The sequence below is a fragment of the Tigriopus californicus genome, chromosome 3, assembly GCF_007210705.1.
Source record: "Tigriopus californicus strain San Diego chromosome 3, Tcal_SD_v2.1, whole genome shotgun sequence".
NCBI classification, from domain to species: Eukaryota; Metazoa; Arthropoda; class Copepoda; order Harpacticoida; family Harpacticidae; genus Tigriopus; species Tigriopus californicus.
The window spans coordinates 344,336-360,923 of record NC_081442.1 but is presented as its reverse complement, the minus strand read 5'-3'; the positions used below and the strand labels follow the sequence as shown (position 1 = coordinate 360,923).

Sequence of the window (16,588 nt, the reverse complement as noted above, 5' to 3'; positions counted from 1 at the left end):
CTTTTGAAGGCAGAAATTTAGCTTTCAATCAGTCAATAGCGCTGCTTAAAATCGTCTTTAATTCTTCACGTCCGAGGCAAAAGCTGAAAGCTCGAAAAACCGGTCTCTGTACAGGTCTCTCCAACATCCGAGCCGTAAACTTTTGCAATTTCTGCTCGAAGTGAAATTCACCTTTTTGCCAAGGTTTATTGATTGATAAGTGATCAGTCCATTCCCTCACGTTCAGTTGACCACTGCCTGAATTAACGTTGGGAGGCCTACTAAGAAAATGTCTGCATTTTTGGCTTGAAATTAAAAACTTCGATAAGATCCACATGGCTGAGCGGTGATTAATTCCTCACTTCCTCTCCTCAATCAAAACCAGTCAAGTCTACGTATTTGCCTTGGAATAAAAAAAACTGTACTAGATGATCCCAAAACTTGGTCTAAAAAGTAATGGACCTGTTAGAGCATTGTTCTTGCTTTTGTGACGTTACGTACCCCCTTTTCAAAATGACAGTATCAAGAAAGGTCAAAAAAGATTTCAATGTGATCGAGTGAGCAAGTAATCAATATCTCGTCCGACGATACGTGGATTTTATGAGAAAAGTCGATCGAATGAATGTAGTTTGACCAGCGAGAGCGTTTTCTCTTTTTTTCGTGATTCATTCGAATCAGACTCAATCCCTCCATAGACGACGAGAACATTCCATGAGAGAACATGACTTATCATGATAAATAATGGCAGATAGAAATAATTGATCAGTGAAAATGGGCCCTTCTACTCGCAGGAAGAAATACTATAACTGAGGATCGTCGTGTTGGAGGAGCAAATCATTCTTGGCTTTATTGAAAAGCTTTCTAGGCCGTCACATAGCCCAGACTGTTCATTGTTCGACTTTGCAATCTTTGAGAGTTTGAAGGACAAGTAGTCAGGTGTGCATTCTAAGACAAAAGACCGACTCAAGACCGCCCCAAAGGATGCCTGAGCCAGCCTTGAGCCGAGCTTCATCAAGAGCAGGTGCTCCAAGTTGCCACTCAGGCTGGAGTTGAAGATCACTACTGATGGGGGCAACATTAAGTAACATGCATTGTGCTCTAGGTCCTAGTTATTGATTGCATTCAATTCCATACCTTTGTAAGACAACGTTATTTGCATTAAATACATTCAAATAAAAATCAAGCAATGTTACATGTTAAACACACAGACCTGTATGCATGTCCCTCGAATTTAGGACAGAAATCAACTGACTTTATGTACCATGAGTAGGGAAAGGCGAAATGTGTAAAATAGCAAAGCCTTTTAGAGACTAAATGGAGCCAAAAATAAGCCTAATAAGGCCAAAAGGTGCAAAAGAAATAAAAAAGAAGGGATATTCAAATTTATTTTTCGAAGTAGTACAAATTTGAAAAGTGCCTTCTTAAAAAACTGAGTTGTCCTCAATTTTGGATCAAATTGACAAAATTTTCTTTGAATTCTTTGAACGAATGCTTCCCCTGGCTAATTTTTTTTCTTTTCCCAACAGTAAATCTGCAACATTGATTTAGTTTCTACATTAATCTGATTGAAGAGAAGTTGAGATTTTTCTTCATCGAAAAGAGAAGACAGCCTTAACGCCCTGCTTAACATGTCATTAACATTATCATTTCTTATGGCATGTCAGAAACCCGTTGGTCAGCCTCAAAAAGTAAACCTGTTAGTTCTTCACTTCTTAGGAGAACATTGCCCGTTAGGCGCGGGAGAATCCCGATTACTCAGTCACCCTGACGCCACGAAAAGTAAATAAATAAACAATCCAGCATGCAGACCATGCAGCAGGCCTTTGACTTTGACTAGAGATTGATCCGATTTTTCTCAATCGAGGAGAGCATGGCGGATTTCATTCCTTTAGTCGCCGCCGGTTCCGCCACCTGGGGGGCGGGGTCCAGCACGGGCAAGAAAAAGAAACGGCACCGATTGTCGAATGCCACGGCCTCTCCGCCCAGTGGGACCCCGGTGGGACGCCAGGCCGCCCCCACGCCCCAAGAGGGTGGGCGACCCTTCCGACGGGGTCCGAGTGGGGGCGGAACCGGCGGCAGTGGGGGTGGGAGCGAAGCCCAGAAACTCAAAAGTCGCATCCGAGACTTCTTAGAGGCCCATAAAAATCAGGTAATGCTCCGGACGCCAGCCCCGCCCGCAATGCGCAATGCGTATTGCGTAATGCGTAATGCGCGGGCATGCCAGAAAAAAAACCAGGAAAAGCCAGCCAGGCTCATATAGCCGTTATCCATCCCAAAAATTGTGCTGTGACTTTTTAAGTCATTACTGGAATATCTTAGAACTAAGCTAACCTTTGGGTGGCCCAAGACTGGGGGGCGCCTACGCTGCGGCGGCAGCTCGATGGCCAGGACCCCAAATGGCACAAATCTGGGTATGGCTAATGAAGACAGCCAGTGTCATGGGGTCCAGGTTCAGGTCGCGACTGGATTTCATCCCGGACCCAAGTAGATGGGTTGATCGATGGATGGATGGCCCATCCAAGGGATGTCCAACGGATGGCTGAACTGTCTCTCGCTCGCCCATGGCTTGATCCCAATCCTGGTAGCCGCCCTGAGCCCAGCTCATCAGGACTATTATTATTATAGCACATTATTCAATGTAAAAACCGTCATGTCTGAAAGTATTAAAAAACCAGGCCTAGCCAGCCATTGAGACTCGAAAGCCTTACGAAAACTGACCCTCGGGGATGGGAATAGAGTGCCAAATGTCGATCATAATCATAGACATCATGCCCGGTTTTGGCCATTTTCAGCCTTACATCGACATCGATGGCATGGCCACGTCGCTTCACACGCGATATCCGGAATACGCTCGCCGAAAGGTACGCGATTTTCACCGCCAAGTCGAAAACACTTTCGAACGACTTCAGAGCGAGGCCGTAGCCACCTTGTCGCAACCGACCCCGGCTCCGCTCCGCCCCGAGGACTCCGCCCCGCCCACTGCCCCGCCCGACTCCATGGACGTGGGTGTCTCCATGTCGGCCACGCTCAATGGACTGTATAAAGGCGTGGTCAGCGCTCCCCCCAGCCCGGCCCCCCCGCGACCCGTCCACGACGACATCACCATCTTGGACGACGAAATCACCGTGCTCGATGACGATCAGCTCGTCATGGCCGCCAGCCATAGCACGGCTCGCCGGAAAGCCGGATCGTCACCCCTCAAACGCGCGTCCGCCCCCACGCCAGCCCGTTTGAAAACTGAATCCAATATCGAGGAAGAGGCCGTTGAAGGCGCCGGGTCCAAGAGTACCCGTAAAGTCAGACGCAAGGAGGAGCCATTGAAGATCGGCATCTCGCCTCGCACGCTAGCCGATGTAGGCGGAGTGGACGCGATCATTCAGGACATCTTACAAATGACCCGCCATTTGAAGTGTCCCCAGTTCTTTCGACAACTCTCGGTCCTGCCTCCACGCGGTTGTATTTTACACGGTCCGCCGGGTTGCGGCAAAAGTTTAGTGGCTGAGGCTATTTCCGGCGAGCTCCAGATTCCCATGATCCGGGTGAGTGGCACGGAACTGGTGAGTGGCGTGAGCGGCGAATCTGAGGCTAAGATTCGGGACGTATTTGAGCAGGCCGGTCGCCATGCGCCTTGCTTGCTCTTCATCGATGGGATCGACGTGATTGCCAAAAAACGCGAGAATGCTCAACGAGATATGGAGATGCGGATTGTGTCTCAATTGTTGAGCTCCATGGACGAGTTGAACCGACAGGATCAAGTGGCCGCCGCCGCCGCCGCTGCCACCACCACTGCCACCACTACTGCCAATGGAAGTGAACCGAATCAGCCACCTGGTGATCGAGGCCATGTGTTCGTCATTGGAGCCACCAGTCGATTGGATACATTAGACCCGGCTTTGAGGATCGGCGAGCGACTCGAAAGGTATTTCACGAGCTAGTTTTGGCGGAAGGAAGATCCATCTATTCATTTGGCTCTTTTCCATTACTTAGGGAGATTGCGTTGGGCATTCCGGATGAAAAGGCTCGACTACATATCTTGACTGTCATGTGCCAATCGTTCCAACTGGGCGACGATTTTGATCTGCCCTTGTTAGCGCGATTGACCCCGGGTTATGTGGGCTCCGATCTGAAGGGACTGATCAAAGCCGCCGCTAGTTTTGCCGAGGATCGCCATTTCAAGGCCTTGGCTGAGACCTACACATCCTTGTACAATTTGACAAACGAACCCCAGATGGATCGTGAGCAACTGTTCCAATGGTGCAACGAGAGCGAGGCTGCCAAAGCCCGCCTACCCGAGCTCAAGATCACGTTCTCGGATTTCCAAGCAGCCTTGAAAGTCGTTCAACCCTCGGCGCTTCGTGAAGGCTTCGCTACCGTGCCCAATGTCAGTTTCGAAGACATTGGCGCCCTGGATGAGATACGAGAGGAGCTCGAGATGGCCGTCTGTGCGCCAGTCAATGACCCTGAGATGATTGCCCGACTAGGCATGGATGGCCCATCCGGGGTCTTGCTTTGTGGTCCACCGGGTTGCGGGAAAACTCTACTTGCTAAAGCCGTGGCCAACCAAGCCGGCATTAATTTCATCTCCGTCAAAGGCCCCGAAATCATCAATATGGTAACTTGCCCTTACAAAACATGCCATGCTATACTATTCTGAAAGGAAATACCTCTGTCAAGACTCCTTTCCTCTTTCTTTCTTTAGTATGTAGGCGAGAGCGAGCGGGCCATTCGTCAAGTGTTTCAACGGGCGCGCAATTCCGCGCCCTGTGTCATCTTCTTCGACGAGATCGACTCGATCTGTCCCCGGCGAAGCGGATCTGATGGCGGGAGCGGCTCAAACCGTGTGGTTAATCAGCTGCTCACGGAAATGGACGGCGTGGAAGGACGTCAAGGCGTGTACGTCATGGGCGCTACGAATCGCGTGGACATGCTCGACCCGGCCATTCTACGACCGGGTCGTCTCACCAATCATTTCTTCGTGGACCTGCCGGTAACGGCGCATTTCAGATTCAAGGAGTATTGCCAAGCCCGGAAAAGCGGACTACTCGATGGCATAAAACCCGAAGAAATCACCGTGGCCTCCAGACACNTGGCCGACCGCACGCCCGGTTTTAGTGGCGCCGATCTAGGCAAACTTGTTCTGCGAGCGGCGCATTTCAGATTCAAGGAGTATTGCCAAGCCCGGAAAAGCGGACTACTCGATGGCATAAAACCCGAAGAAATCACCGTGGCCTCCAGACACTTTCACATGGCCCTGTCCGTTGTGAAACCTTCCGTGTCAGGTTTGGAGAAGAAAAAGTACGATCAAATGAAACGCAAATACGGCTCTGTGGGTGAGGATTTTCCGGAGCCAAGTCCTGTCCAACCTTTGGCCGACCCTCAGCTTTTGGGTGATAGCGTCATGGACACCACTGCCACTCCTGTTACGACCAAGGGGATGTTCAATCGCGAATCTACCCATGTGATACCGACTATCGTCGAGCCATCTCGATTGAACGGAACGACGGGGAATGAAGATTCCATACGAACCCATCAACCCATTCCACTCTGAATGAATGGCTTTGAATTCGAAGCGAGACTAAGAGTTGCGTCTTCTTGTTCACGGGACCAATTGAATCGCAGGGAAATTGGAACCAGGCATAGACTGTATATGTGAATTTTATGAAAATGTATTGTAGTACTGTTGTGATCGATCTGCCTGCGCCTTGGTCAAAACTTGGCAGTTTTGAGGCGCAGGTAGATTAATCACATCAGTAGTATGAATAAGTGCTTGTCTCGTCATAGAGTACTAATTATCGATATAAAGATAGTGAAGTGCTCCATGGTCTGGTTCCGTACCTGGCTGAGAGACGCCGTGGGCTCAATGATATGCTGGTAAATGTGAGGGATTCCCTATGTATTCCCCATTCCTAAACATTAAGGAAACAACGTGAGCATAATGAATTAGATGATGCGCGAATCAATGAGGTATGATGCGTTTCATTTCTTGGAGGAGGTTCCGAACCCGGAGAATCCCATGATGGCAGCCATGTCCGGATCGATACCATCCGTGAGTGCCGATTCCCTCTCTTCGCGCTCTTTTCGTTTCTTCTCCTGTTTCTTCTCTCTCAAATGAGCCTTGTACTTCTCCTCCTATACAGAAATTTAGAACATTGAAAATTCATAATCGCATCGAACGATTCCAGTCAGTTCAGTCAAACGGAACCCTTTCTAACGGACGATGAATTTGAATCTCTGACCTCTTCCCTGGCATCGGCCACGTTACTTTGAAAGCTGTACGATCGTTCCGAGTCATCCTCTTTCTTCTTTTTCAAGGAAGCAAATCGGGCTTTAACTTGGTCCAGCGAGGATCGCTCTACCTTCATGGACATACCCAGGTTCCTTTGATCTAAAAAGAAATTACAGCCGATGATATGCGACCCACATTTCGGCTCTGCCGACCACGGCCGCCCCTTGAAATTGAGTTACGGACCACTCACGTTTCTTGCCGTTGATGTGATCGAGGAAGTTGATCGAGTCCTTGACGACGCAATCGCATTCGTTACAATAGTACCTAAGATAGTTCTGGAGGGTCAAGAAGAGTGATAGGGTAGGCATTGGGAATGCTCTGGGAATCTTACCCGCCCGTTTGAGCCGAATGTGAGTTCTTATTGATGACCACGCTTTTGCCCAATTTGGAGTCCAGATCGACTTTGTATTCGCGACGTTGGAGCGGCGCCCGCTTAATGGGCGGTTCACCGTCCTCGCCCATGGCGCCTCGCCCCAAGTCCTCGGCATAGGGTCGGTGGCCGTCCTCGTCGGAATCCGAGTCATCCCGGGCGAATTTGCGGGCCAAGACCTGGGCGCGCGCTTGGCGTTGGCCATCCTCCTGGTCCTCACGCTCGGCCGCCTTACGGGCGTACTCGTCCTTGTCCCAAGTGCGGCGATGCGAGCCCGCACTGGCCCCCGCCTGCAAGAGTGAACAACCCAGTCCAGTTGAAAGGGTGGGACTGGAGGCCCACCTCACTTATTGCCCCCCATGATGGAGGCCCCCCCCATGGATTGAACTTTGGGCTGTCCAAATGGCTCCCCCTTCCGTTCCGTGGGTGAAGAAAGAGGAGTGCAAGGCATACATACAATTGGCCATTGGATAGGTTAGGATAGGTTAGGATAGGTTAGTAGTACCACAGACCAGAAGTAGGAGTCAATGGGATGGGGAGGGATCCGGTTGGGAATCTGGTCAAGGGGATCGGGCTAAGGGGTGACCCGCGTCGTTCACCGGGGCATGGGCTGGGCCTGGATCCCGGACCAGACCTCTGGATAGCCCAAACTACGGGGTGGAGTTCACCCACCTACGTCAGCTACTTACATAGGCCGAATCGACGTGTTCCCGTTTTCCGGACATCGAGGCTGAAAAGAGGCTCCCAGAACCAAGTACGGCCAAAATATTTCACCCAATCTCAGCGTCAACTTCAAACACTGCTAAGGAAGGAATGGGTTGAATTTGGTGTGACAATCCATGTTTACTGTTTATAAAAACAGGCCCGAGGCGCGCCCGAGATCCCGCTGAGCCTTGGGCGAGTCCGTCCATGGCGTACTCCATGGTCAGCCTCGGACAGGGCCAGTTGGCTCAAGAATCCGCAGGCTCGCAACAGCAGAGGACCCACAGCGCCGACAGACAGCCAGGCAGATCCCTCGGAATGCGATTGACCCATGAGAAATTGGAAAGCCCAGACATTTTATAAAGAAATCAATGAGTACGGCTAAGACATTCCTGTAGGCATCATCCACTCCACTACATTAAATCGTAATATGCTGATTGAGCCCGCCTGCGTTTCAATTATGACGGATTGGCCGCCGGGATGGGTTAAATTTGGCATGGCCGCCAAGGATTTTGACAGATCGGATCAGCCCTCATCCGCCCCCCTGTCGATTCCCACATCAGGGTGACTCCAGCCTCAAGCTCCAATGGATAACCTTCGGCCAGTTGTCATGCCATTGGTTCATATCTTCAAAAAGGAACTGTTATCCCTTTCCAAACAAATGCCATGGTAGGGCTAAAAAAAAAAAAAAACAACAACAAAATTTACTTATCCCCTGAGCCTTGAAGCTTTTATGGGCAATCTTTCCAGGCAGGGTCTAATTGCCAAAACCTCATATTAACAAATCATAAAAATTGGATGTGTTGCTAGAAGGACGCATGCAAAGTGAAGATGAGCGGGAAAAATCAAGTTTGGTGCCCAACTTTGGGCTTTGTTGGCCTATCCTGTCAAGGAAGAGCCAAGACAAATATTACCACCAACCTCCCCCATGAGCAAACTCGATTTTCAATGTTCCAAGCAGTTGTGTTACAAAATTCAGGCAAGTATCATTTATAGTCTAGCTTTAATCCCGTGCTGCCATCACGGCTACTGAGCTCATAGAGGTGTGTAAAGTACGGGCCCGGGTTTCAGAGGTGACACTTAATTCATGGTCTAACCAGAGTGCGCACAAGTGTGAAATCTCAAATCTTTACACTTCTCTATAGGGCATGTGAAGCAAAGTAAAAAGTGCGGCAACACTAATTTTGAGCATTTTGAGGAGGGAGAAATAAAACAAACATTAAAGCCAGTCTGCACTTGCACTTGAATCCAATTGAATTTTCAACTATTGAGTGAGTTGCGCTACAAAACTAAAAAAACAAATCATTTTTGTGCAGCTCTGTTACTTCTAAACTCTTGGTTCAAAATCAGAATACTGTCTGCTTTAACATGCCGGAATAATGAATTAAACGACAAATTCAGTCTATACTTGGTACAGATTGGCCGTATTGTTTGACTTTCTCAAAGTGCACAATACCAGGGTTGCCCCAGTACATTTTTCTTGAATTTCCTTCATTTGACATGCCCTATCAAGCTTTAATCCAAGTAAAGTTGGTTCAAACAAGCCAATTGTTTGAAATAATTGGCTCGTTTTAGTCAAGCAAGGTGCAAGTTGGCTGGGCATCTTGTCAATATGAGTCCAACGCCTGCCTGATCCATGGCCAGCCCATGGCCAGCTATCCCGGAGAAGGGGCGCGGGATTTATTCCCACTTGGGAGGCTCCCTGAATCAACAGCTGTGGGAGGCAGGCCTAGTCAGTCCTGGGCCATCTGCCTTACTGAAGTCGGGCCTATCCATGAGCCTCTAGCGGTGGAAACCTGAGCTGGACCCGTTGGACCCAGCGAGGCTGAGAGGGCTAATCCAGGCCAACTGGATGCCTTGAGCAGAGCCTCGGTCTATCTATCTTCTATCTATCGAGCTTAGGCATTACAAGTCAAGACTGACTGATATACTGACAGCTTTGGGTCAGCCGAAGCCAAATTCAGACACGGGCCGAGGATCTACTTCCCGCCGTGGACCACGGCCTCCTCGCTAGCCACGGACCCACTGGTGGCATTGGGCGACCTGAACCACCGGATGCCGCTCGGCCCTCCCCCGGCGGGCCCAATCTGGCGGACACGCCCACTTGATCATGAATCAGGTTGGGTGGAACGTGAGTGGGGGGCGTGAATCGCCGGCCTGGGTGCGGGCCGAGACCTTCCAGCGTCATTGGCAACAGCTCCGCGACATCGCCACCATTCAGGTAATGAGGCTGGGCCCGGCCCCCCAGTTGAACCCCATGGAATGGCCCAAGCTGGGAGGGTGTGATTGTGCCCATTGGCCCCTTTGGTCAGTCTATGGGCGTGCCCGTCCCGCCCCACTCTCCCGAAGTCGATGGTCCCGAATGGATGAGTAGCTCACTGTCGGACTCTGCCAAACTCGAGTGAGTCTCCGAGGTCGCTGCCGAGGAGACGGAACCTCGATCTTGAGACAGCGATCTCGGGCGGGTCCGCCAACCAGGCCTTCCTGTCAAAGGTTCATCCCACTCACCCACATGGTTTGATATGTGGGCTAATAATGCCCAGGCCACTTAGTTTAAGAAGTCCAAATCATGACTTTGGGCCATTCAATTCAATTGGCCTCCGCCCAAATGCCCTTGAGTTTTCGAGCACTTTATAATCAATCAGTGCTCCATGGTTCTGTTTAGACAAAATGACCAAGATCAGCCCCTTCGGCGGGTCTCGCACCTCTCATTAAAATTTGCCCTTGGAATCCTGACAGATGACCGTGCCCTCGGCGGACGAGATGGTGGCTGTCCTCAACCTGCTGGACCAAATGACGCGTCTGCTCGACCTCGAAATGGCCCGCCCACTGGTCGCACCCGCCTCCACCGCTCGTCGTTCCGACGACCTGGCGCCTTGGCCGCCAACGGGCACCAGTTCGGGCGACCCTTCGCCCGCGCCCTCCTCGCCCTCCAGTCCCGACACCACGCCCCTCACGTCGCTCTCGCCGCTCTGCCGCGATCTCCGGTTGCCGTGCCTCGATCTGTTACTGTCGGAAAACGTCCTGGCCCACATATTAGCCACCTCACGCATGCCGGTAAGCCCGAACTCGCCCGACCCAAGCTTTGTATATTCGGCCCCCTTCAATGAACTTGTTCTGACTAGATCGATGATTGTCATTCGGACGAGTTACGCCGTCAGCAATTGGTGCTCTACGAGACGTTGCTGAATTCGGATCAGGCCCCCACCCTCCTCACACACCAGCCCTTCCTCAAGCCCTTACTGGAGCTCCTGCATCAGTTCGACCAAGAGCAGATCGCTGCCTCGTCCTCCTCGGCCTATTCATCGTCCCCGTCGACCTTATCGCCCATGACCATCTCCCGTGACACTGAGGTGCATTTGGTTCTCCTGTTGAACCAACTGTGTCAACGCCTTATGGAGAACATGCACTTGTTGGACCTATTCTTCCATGCTTCCCACCCAGAACCCGAGTCTCCCGACTCGGCCGGTCAGCCCACGCGATTCCTCATTTTCTCCATTCTCATCCATTACATTCATCGGGAGGGTCATACCGGTCAATTGGCGCGAGATGCGCTCATTCATTGCATGTCCTTGTCGCACAAAAACGAAGCCGTGGGGCGACACATTGCCAAGCAATCCAATTTTTGTCCGGTAAGTCGAGCTAATCATCTGGCTGGAGGAGGGTCCCATGCGTGCTTGACCTCACTCATGTGTTTTAATGGGTCTGATTTAGGTATTGGCCACGGGTCTAAGTGGTCTCTACTCTTTACTTCCTCGTCGTTTGCCCCGCCATTTGGAGAATGACCCTCATTGGCATCGGATCGTGATGTCGGATTTAAACGCCATGCCTGAATTGGCCTCATTTCTGTCGTCGTTGGAATTCTGCGATGCGGTCCTTCAGATTGCCCATCCCAAAGTCAGAGAACACCTCTTGGGGCTCATCTACATGGGATTTCTCGTGCCCGTTTTGGGCCCAGCCCTCACACAGGTAATAGCCACCATGGAGAAATTTCAATTGGACACTTGAATCCACCTGAAGCGTCTCTCATTAACCAACTCTATTGTATACTATTCATCACTCTCATCAGGATTTAGCGTTGCACAACTTTGATCGGAGAAATCCTTCTGCACTGGTCAGTTAAAGTACCTACCTGTTTGAATGAAAACGCCCCACACACACTAACCCCGTGCTCTCCCATTTGTCTGCATTACTTTTGTTGTGTCTTGACTATGTGATGCATCATCCTCTCTCTCCCCTGAGTGTTCTTGGTCTCGATTAACACGAAAGTCATCTGATTTGCCCTGGTCAATTTTGTCCTCAGATTTCTGAAGCCGAGGTGATTTGCACGACAGCCTATGTGGATTTATTCCTCCGGAGATTATCCGAGCCCTCGTTGTTGGCTGTGTTCCTCCGATTCATATTCACGGACCAATGCGACGATAAGAGTATCATTGACACGCTCGTCATCCGAATCAGCTCTCAAACCAAGGTTCGAAAGTCATCGCCAGGATGAACGAAGGGACATTAGAACAAGAAGCCCAATGATCGGTGAACTTTCTTTTCTTGCAGCTTTGTCAAGTGAGCTTGTCTCTGTTCGAAACCCTGATCAACTTGAATTGCGAGGACGTCTTGCTATGGTTGGTGTTCCGGCATCTCATCCCACTCCGTCATATTCTCCCCAGCCAAAAGGACTTGATCCGTGAGCCTGATCTCCACGGACGAGCCGCTCAAAAGATCCTCTCCCTCACGCCCATCTGTTGTCAAGAGGCCACCTCCTATTATCTCGAGCACAAAATGAACCACACCGCCAATCAGTCCCAACAACACAATGCCCTCGCCAATTTCTGGAGCGGTTTGAGAAACAACCTCGTGTACTCCTCCAACGAGTCCGACCACAATCGTCATCCCCATCCTCCTGAGGCCGTTCTCGTGGCTGATGAGGCCTCGGAAGTTCTGAACAACAGCCACGGTGATTCAAGGTTGAGAGGGCCTCCGTCTTCCAAAATCGACGAGCGGAACCCGCTTCAGCGTCAGAGCGAAAACTTCAAGCAGTATCTTCACGATGCGAGGGCTTTGGTTCGACATCGTTACGAAGCCTCTCTGGCTTGGCAATACGACTACGACGGGTTGCGACCTCCGCCGGATGCACTGAAGGCTTCAACCTCGGACAGTTCGGCGCCAAAGATACGAGCACGTCAAGACATGTCTAGCCCCAACGGTAAGACCAATGACCGCGTCAAATCCTAGGCTAGTGCTGCGTACCAATGTGAAATGGTCAGCTTAGACAGAGATGGGGAGAACCTGATTGAACAAAGGAACTAAACTCTCGATTTCTTTTCCTTCCTTGACCCAGATCTCTCCATCTGTGATACCAATAGTGATGGGCCTTTCAACTCCACGTCCCTCACAGAAACGGCCCCCAGTAGCGGCTATTTGAGCCTTTCCCATCCGATTCATTCAGCCCCGAATGCAATGTCGTCCTCAATCATGTCCTGCTCGCCCATGACCTCATCGGGACCCGTGTCCTTGATCGAAGAAGAGGATCGAGAGTTCTGGTCCCTGATGAATGACCCGGGCGTGTCCGAAGGACAAATCAAAAGAGTCATCAAGAAAATGCAACTCCAACAACACCAGCCAATTCAACATCCCACCCACAACGCCGTTGCCGCTTCGCACCCGCTCTTGGATGAACAGTTGAGTGTCAGCTCGGGCCAGAGTGGCGGTGATCCCACCAATGGTTCCGGTGGTCACGTGGGTCCAATGGACGCCAACCGGGACCAAATATTGGGCCCTAAAGCATCCAGTGGAGGATTGCTCCAAGAGAAGGAGCAACTGGACTACGCCGTCACAAGTTTAGGTAAGATCGATTGCCATTTGCCTTGGTTGTATCATTCGACTTTTTTGATGCCACTTGCAATTGGTAAAAACGGCATGGTGCCAAAACGAAAGCATGATCGTATAAATGGGGCTTTTTTTGAAATTAAGAGTCCAAAAGAGCTCATTTTTTGATAATTTTTGTTTTTTTTGGAGGGGGGGGGTTGTTGTTTGTTTTTTCACGGGCTTTTCTTACCGCTACAAGGAGTGTAATCCCCAATCCTATTAAAATGAAAGGTTATAATTCGGCTATTTATTTATTATTATTACCTTTCAATCTTTACATGATATTTGGTCCACCAATGAATTTGAGCTGGCAAACCGAGCTAGTCCGAGAATGTAGGGCTGATCTGGAATGCTATCTTAAAATTCATGTGTATAAAAAAAACTGTGTGATTTTACATCTCTAGGACAATTCTCTTTGTTCCGTTTAGTTTAGCACTATACTAAAATTTGAAAGAATTTTTTGCTGAACGATTACTGCTCAAAATTGCTTTGAAGAGGTTCAAATGGTTGGCAAATTTCAAGAAACCAGGCAATCAACGTTCTTTTGATTTTACCAAAATATTCCCCAAAGGGCTACAAGGCACAACAATGATTGGACAAAATATGGTCCTGAATACCTAAAAATGTGTTTGAAGCATATTAGGAACTATTCATAAATTGGCAACTTGCCGTTGTGAAGCCACGATCTCAAACCTGAATTTTGCCTTGTCTAATAGCTTGGAACTTGTTTTGCTGTTGACCTCGCCACTCCATTGTAAATGGTACATTATCTTTCCTACATCTTCAGGCATGTTCCTGGATCTGCTCCTGGAGAAAGTAGAATTGATGGCCTCGAACAGCCTCTCAACCAACCTGTTGGTTACAAGCATCCTCTCCTCGTTGGCTGCCTATCCGCAACCTCTCCTGCGAGCCGTCCTCACCCTCCCGGACGTGGTGTTCCAACCGTCGGTGCGGGGTCTGTTCCAGGCCATCGCCTCACTGCGACAGAAGCTGGACAACATCATGCCCACGCTGCCTGGTGCCGAGGAGGCCATCATACTCGCCCGCCGGTTCCTCACCGAGCGGATCACGGCCAACGAGAATGGACATCACGTGGGTGCGGATAAGAAGAAGAAGCGCCGAGATTCTGTGGCCTCGACGATTAGTCAAATTGGTAAGCGCTTAATTCAATCACTCGCCCCTCTATTTTAATCACATTGGTTTTCGAGCCCAAACGGTGAGTTGTCTCGCCCGAAGTAGAATTGATCTTGAGATGAGGAGCCTTTTTTGACGGGCTTTTTTTAGACCTTGAATTGAATGAGAAACATTCGCTCTTTGAGTCGTGAGCATTTTTTTCTTCAGCATGGGCACAGAAATTGAAATTGGGGTGGTCCAGTAGAGTGTGATTACTAGCTGCATAATAATTGAGCCAATTTGCAAGGAATTTCGTCAGAATGTTGCCACAACTTTTTGTCTTAAGAGATTGACAAAAATTCATTAACTATGTTCAACATCCCATATGTAGTGCTAAAATTATAATGTGATGGCGTGCAAAGGTACGAACGAACTTCTAGAAATGTGGATTGCGAACGGCTTTGCGCCAAACTTGGCCTGCTTTTGGTCGGAGCAGCTTTTCAAAATATGGCAATGAAATAATAAACTTGGACCGTCGCAAATAACGCCAAGGCACTTTTAAAACATGGGATTTTGTTCCAAATATTGTTTCCCCAAAAGAATGGAAGCTCTGCTCTAAAAATGTACCGTCAACAGCAGTTCCAGGGTAACTCGACACAACGAAAAGCATGACAAGAGAAAAAACTTGACCCATCAGTATATAGTCAACACATTAGAATTGATTCGACCATTGGATATTGTTGTTCGAGCCAAACCTTTTGCATCAAAACCTGTTTTCATGACTCATATTTTCCTTCTCCCTAACTAATTTCTCAAAATCAAAAGCATTTGTTTGTATTTGAAGTTTGAAAAGACATTTTTTTTTATAAGAATGGTTGCATACCTCTTTTCAATTTGAATCCCCCAAAACATCATTAATTTCATTTTGGTCAATTTGTTCGACATCAATAAGTTAGGAACTCATTTGTTTTTTTTTTGAAATATCCTCTTTTAGTTCAAATGTCAGTACGACTTCTTGTTGTCGAAAACTTATTTCAAATTAGTACATGTGATTCCCTATTTTCCTGTTTGAAGTGTTCTGGTTGTCGTTAATTTTGACGCAGTGCTTACTACACAACACTTTGCCCGCTACCTCTATTGAATTCCTGAGCCAGATTATCTCGGCCTGTATTTAGCATGATATGATCGCTTGCCATTTCGAATGAATGAAATGGCTCCGGAATGCGGAATTTTCACTATCTTTATACATCCACATTTCCTCATTTGTATATTATTATTATTATTTTTTCGCAAGGGACTTTGTTTTTGCATTATAGATTCCGCAATAAAGTTCATTTCTAAGTTAAAATGTTCTCTTTTGCAGGCCAAGAGGCTCGCGCCCACAAGAGTAGCTTCACGGCAGCCTTCTCCTCCATGTTTCGGAGTCGGAAGAACACGCCCAATTCCTCGCCGGGTCCGGCCTCATTCAACTCGTCCATGAGTTCGCCGCCCCACTCATTACTGAGCCACACCCTCCACCAGGGTGGCTCGAACGCCTCCCACTCATCGGACGCCCACTCCTCCTCGTCTCTAACGGAATCCTTGAACAATGGCTACAATCACGGCCACAGCCTGTCCAAGGAAGTGCGAAGCCAAGCTCTGGCCGCCGTGATCCTGGAGGAGTGGCTCCTCGAACTGGCCGCCATAGCACAAGAGCAATCCAATCGGCAGAAGGAGCAAATCTTCGAGTTCGGCTTGGGCTTCGATCCCCATCGGAATCCCTTCCACCATCTGTCTTGCTCGTCCTCGTCGAGAAAAACGAGTGACGGCTCCATGAGGCATCATCCTGAACAGCAAAGCTGATACCGAATGATGAGAGCCTCCCTGACCAAATCATATTATTATCATCCTCATTATTATTATTATTATTATTATTAACATTACTATTACTATTATTATTCATATTATTCATTATTATTATGGCTAATATAATTATTCATCCTAATATTTAGAACCGCCGTAATAGCAAAAGGGGGGGTTCCCCCTGGTTCTCCAATCAAAATGCAGAAAAAGAAGAATAAAAGCGCCCTTTATTTATTGATGAATAGAGTTTATTTTCAATTCCGTTTTCCACCTAACTTGTCTAGCTAGTAATAGATCTACAAAACATGGACATGGGGGTTCAAGGGCAAGGAAGTGCCCAATTCGTTTCCTTGGAAGGGGGGATTGACGAATGATAATGATAATAATAATAGTTGTCGAAGTAATATTAATCATGATGACAAGGGTTTCGTGAA

At 48.9% G+C, this 16,588-nt stretch overlaps 3 protein-coding genes across 4 annotated transcripts; 2 read left to right on the top strand and 1 right to left on the bottom strand.

Moving 5' to 3' along the window:
• The first annotated feature begins 1,768 nt into the window (after positions 1–1,768).
• On the top strand, positions 1,769–5,795 carry LOC131878040 (protein mac-1-like). Its single transcript, XM_059223941.1, has 4 exons — positions 1,769–2,128; positions 2,772–3,898; positions 3,967–4,591; positions 4,679–5,795. The coding sequence occupies exons 1-4, from the start codon at positions 1,850–1,852 to the stop codon at positions 5,525–5,527; spliced, it is 2,880 nt and encodes a 959-aa protein (XP_059079924.1). The 5' UTR covers positions 1,769–1,849; the 3' UTR covers positions 5,528–5,795.
• Positions 5,796–5,855: 60 nt separating this feature from the next.
• LOC131877959 (zinc finger matrin-type protein 2-like) lies at positions 5,856–7,484 on the bottom strand. The gene is made up of 5 exons (XM_059223817.1): positions 7,325–7,484; positions 6,597–6,925; positions 6,456–6,529; positions 6,216–6,364; positions 5,856–6,108 (listed from the first exon to the last, which is right to left on the bottom strand). Exons 1-5 carry the CDS (start codon positions 7,358–7,360, stop codon positions 5,956–5,958), a joined length of 741 nt encoding a protein of 246 aa, XP_059079800.1. The 5' UTR covers positions 7,361–7,484; the 3' UTR covers positions 5,856–5,955.
• A 1,667-nt stretch (positions 7,485–9,151) lies between these two features.
• Positions 9,152–16,396, top strand: LOC131877698 (FHF complex subunit HOOK-interacting protein 1A-like). Of its 2 annotated transcripts, XM_059223449.1 has the most exons (10): positions 9,152–9,558; positions 10,077–10,394; positions 10,463–10,969; positions 11,052–11,306; positions 11,407–11,451; positions 11,641–11,808; positions 11,889–12,537; positions 12,673–13,176; positions 13,987–14,352; positions 15,676–16,396. In XM_059223449.1, exons 1-10 carry the CDS (start codon positions 9,448–9,450, stop codon positions 16,152–16,154), a joined length of 3,402 nt encoding a protein of 1,133 aa, XP_059079432.1. In that variant the 5' UTR covers positions 9,152–9,447; the 3' UTR covers positions 16,155–16,396. The 2 variants fall into 2 exon arrangements, with proteins under 2 accessions (XP_059079432.1, XP_059079433.1); XM_059223450.1 differs by lacking the exon at positions 11,407–11,451 and having other exon boundaries at positions 9,153–9,558.
• Positions 16,397–16,588: the final 192 nt, after the last annotated feature.